At 52.7% G+C, this 3,540-nt stretch overlaps 1 protein-coding gene across 1 annotated transcript; it reads right to left on the bottom strand.

The window, feature by feature from the left end:
* Positions 1-15: 15 nt before the first annotated feature.
* On the bottom strand, positions 16-735 carry PHYSODRAFT_342829 (hypothetical protein; the record flags this gene model as incomplete). The annotated part of the gene is made up of 2 exons (XM_009541324.1): positions 16-251; positions 361-735. Coding segments are annotated over 2 exons (611 nt in total), but the record flags the coding sequence as incomplete, so codon positions are not given.
* Positions 736-3,540: the final 2,805 nt, after the last annotated feature.

Here is a 3,540-nt window from a genome sequence, read left to right as displayed (position 1 = left end):
CCGATGGAGATGCACATCTTGGTGATGGTCCAGTACCCGTTCAAGTGGCTGCAGAAAATGACGATCACGCCTCGGTACAGCAGCGAGTTCGAGATGGTGGCGAAGGCGTCGCCCACCCAGACGTGGCCCATGCGCAGACGCCGATAGATGATGAACGCCAGTACGCTCAGGTTGAAGATGTCAGTGAGGGCGAAGGCGCCGTGGATAGCGTGCGTCCAGGCCCAGTACAGCACGAGTATACCACCTCCATTCTCGCAGCTCGGTAGCGGCGTCAGTGGGTAGGTCCCAATGCGCTGTCTCGATGTTGGACTGTGCGGTTGGATCACTCCTGTATCGCCCAAAACGTCGAGCCATGCGCACAGTTTTGGCAGGGTCTGCGTTGTGTTGGTTTGGGAAAGTTTTCAAAAGCCAGTAGTTGTCTCCATCAATTGCTTCCAGTTCGGAGTAGGCAAACGCTGGGTCGGATACGTAGGGATAGTTGAGCGTCACCGTGAGCTGACGCTCCAGCGTGGTGGCCTGAGTATCGTTGATAGGTGCGAGTTGGAGAATTGCAGCGGGTCCTCTCTGGAATTGTTGAGCCACTTGGTAGTCTTGCGCCGACAGCGAAGTCGACAGCAGTAACACTTGTTCGGTGTCGCTCTGGTTACGCACCAGGTAGTACACGCGGACGGCGGTTGGGTCGCCAAGCACCAAAAGACCAAACGTGCAGTCCACGACGGGGGCTACCAGCTCCATTTCTGAAATAATAATAATGTTGAGGTGCATTGAGTTACTGGCTCACGCCGAACCCCTTCCGCCTCGAATTGAAGAGGGCTGGGAAACGCTACTTATTATAAATGCAAAAGGTATATATCCAGAGGGAGGACTGTCACCGTGGTTCGCCCTCTCTCGCTGACAACCAGTGAGTACAGTCCCCGCTAAGGTGGCTCAGTACTCCTGGGTAGCGCCAATCTATCATCTCATCTGTTGTCGGTTCATCTTCCTGGCTGCGTCTTGAGTCCATAGCCAGATTCGCTATACAGTCTGCCATCTTATTATGCCGCCTCAAGTGGTGGGTCCACGATACTATTCTGGCCATGTCCGCCAGCGGTCGAGCGCGGTCATACCAGCCTTGGAGCTTGCGAGACTTTGGCCTTCGTCGTTCTTTCATCATCCGCAGTATCAGCTGGCTGTCGCCAACAATATGAACTGTGGGTAGCTTCCGTTTGGCTACAAAGAGCAGAAGACTGTAAAGTCCCCGGAACTCCGCAACGTTGTTGGTGCATCTGGTCCCTGCGAGTGATGTACTGCATATCCAGATAATCTTTGGTGCACCTACTCCAAATTCGACCAGGACGCTGCCACTCCCCCCGGGACCTGGGTTACCCCGTGAACCTCCGTCGAAGAATCCGACATACTTCACCGTCGATTCGGGTTGGGTGAGAGGGTTCTCAATCGCGACTCCACTTTTATAGCGCAGCATTTTTCGAATTTCCATGGCCGCTACCCACTCTCCGTATTTTTCCCCCGTAAGAGGAAACGAGAATGCAATGTTGTCGAATCCTTCCTGCAGTTGCCGTCCTAAGAGAGCCCGCCGTTCATCTACCGTGGGTATTCTCGACTCAGTACTGCGTATTAAGTCCAGTCGTACTCTCCATATCAAGCTGAGAACCTGCATCACTGCGTATTTCCAATACTTATTGACCACCTCCGCGATGGTATCCGTTGTCATGTCTTGATCTTTTTTGTTGTTACTGTCTAACCAGGCCGTCCTGAAAGCAATGCACCTCGACGGCGGGTAGTCCAAACTGAAAGAGAAAATTTCCTCTGGCCCATGAGTCGCAGGTTCCTCGTGGAGGTTCGTGAACAGCTTAAGCATCCAGCTCCATGCTTGTTGAGCGAAGTGGCAATCCTAGAAAACATGTCCCAACGATATATCAAGGTGTTCGCATTGGTCATGGGGGCATGCAATTGCCTTGCGATTCTTGATCCACAGCGACAGAGCGTGAAGTTTGATACGATAAAGTAGGGAGCGCTGATACGTGGAAATCCCAACGATTCTAGCCAAACTGCCCCATGACACCCGTTTCAATGCTGAGCTAACTTTTGGGCAGTCCTTGGTCCATGCTGCTTCGGCTTGAATCACTCTCTTCTCCCCTTTGTTGGTTCGCTTCGCCATGATAGCCGTCCGATATCGAGCTCTCGTGTGAGACCAACGACGCTGGCCCAGCCATTCGCGTCGCCCACACGTGGGGTGCGGTCCATACAGAGGTTCTTGGGACCGCAAGAAACGTTGCGATTTCTTCGTCAAGTAGCGGTGGAGATGAGTGCTTGAACACAACAGGATCCCTGGAACCCCATGTGTGTGTGACGATTAAGCCCGGCAGTGCTTCTATTTGAAATACATGGTGGGGGTCATCGAGTTGGTGTTACCACAATCTGGGAGTTACAATTCTGATGAAGCTACAATTGTGGGAAAATCACAAGCACGTCCAGTGCTAGTTCACGAAATGGGTGAGCCAGCTACGAGGTCATGGGGTATTTGTGAAGTACAACATTTTCATGGATCGCGATCACTGTGGGGAAAAATCAACTTCATTTTGAGCTTCTCGGGAGTGGAGTGGCGCGCCCCAACAGATCCCGCCGATCCACACCATGCATCCACTACAGGCTATCGCCTGCCGCGCCGCATATCAGCCTTGCCAGTTTTCTTGATCCGTCCGATGTCAGCACTGGATATTCTTCAAATGTATCAGAGAGTCAGCGACCCATCAACTTGATAATTAGGCGATCGGCGCCCGAGTTCATCAGAACTGTTGCTCCCCCAATTCGAACCGAGTGCGTCGTAACAGCTTTGCATCAAGTCCCGCCGACGCGGCCGCCCGCTTCAGTGTCAGCGCCACCTCTGTCGCGGTAATTCCCTTTCCGGCTCCAGTGGACAAGGCTGGTTGCTCTGCGGCGGTGCCGTAGGACTTGGCTCCTTGCAAGATCCATCGCGCGGCTTTGATGGGGCACAGGACTTCGTCACCTGACCGATGATGAAAACGTCGCTCCTCGCGCCCGAATTGGTTGTTTTTGGCTCCCAGCAACCGGATACCCACCACTTCCGCTCGGTGTGGTTTAGCACGATTTCCTGCTCCGTCTTGAAAGAGGATATCTCCCAGTCGCAGGACGTAATTGTGGTGTCTCCGCCCGATAAATAGGTATTCGGAGCGCCGTAATAAAAAAAAGAAACCGAGCAACAAACCACCCCACAATAATTGATCCCGTGAACGTCGTAAGTCCAAATCCTGATAGACGAGACGAAGAAGAGCGGGGGAAAGCGGTTGTTGCTTGACAACGGGGTCTGTAAATCTTCGAATTTCACGAAGCAGAATAGCATGTCCTGCATTCACACCGGGGTCGTACCCTGCTGTATGCTTGTGAAACCATCTCACAGCACACAGCTTATTACAAATCGTAGAGTAGGTGTTTCCCTTTCCGGATCTGTTCATGCCATACCGACAGAGAAATACTGCGAACGCTCCCAACTGAGCAGCATTAGCATCGACAGTGTCTCGA

The sequence above is a fragment of the Phytophthora sojae genome (assembly GCF_000149755.1).
Source record: "Phytophthora sojae unplaced genomic scaffold PHYSOscaffold_21, whole genome shotgun sequence".
Taxonomy (NCBI): Eukaryota; Oomycota; class Peronosporomycetes; order Peronosporales; family Peronosporaceae; genus Phytophthora; species Phytophthora sojae.
This window is presented reverse-complemented; position numbering and strand designations above follow the sequence as displayed.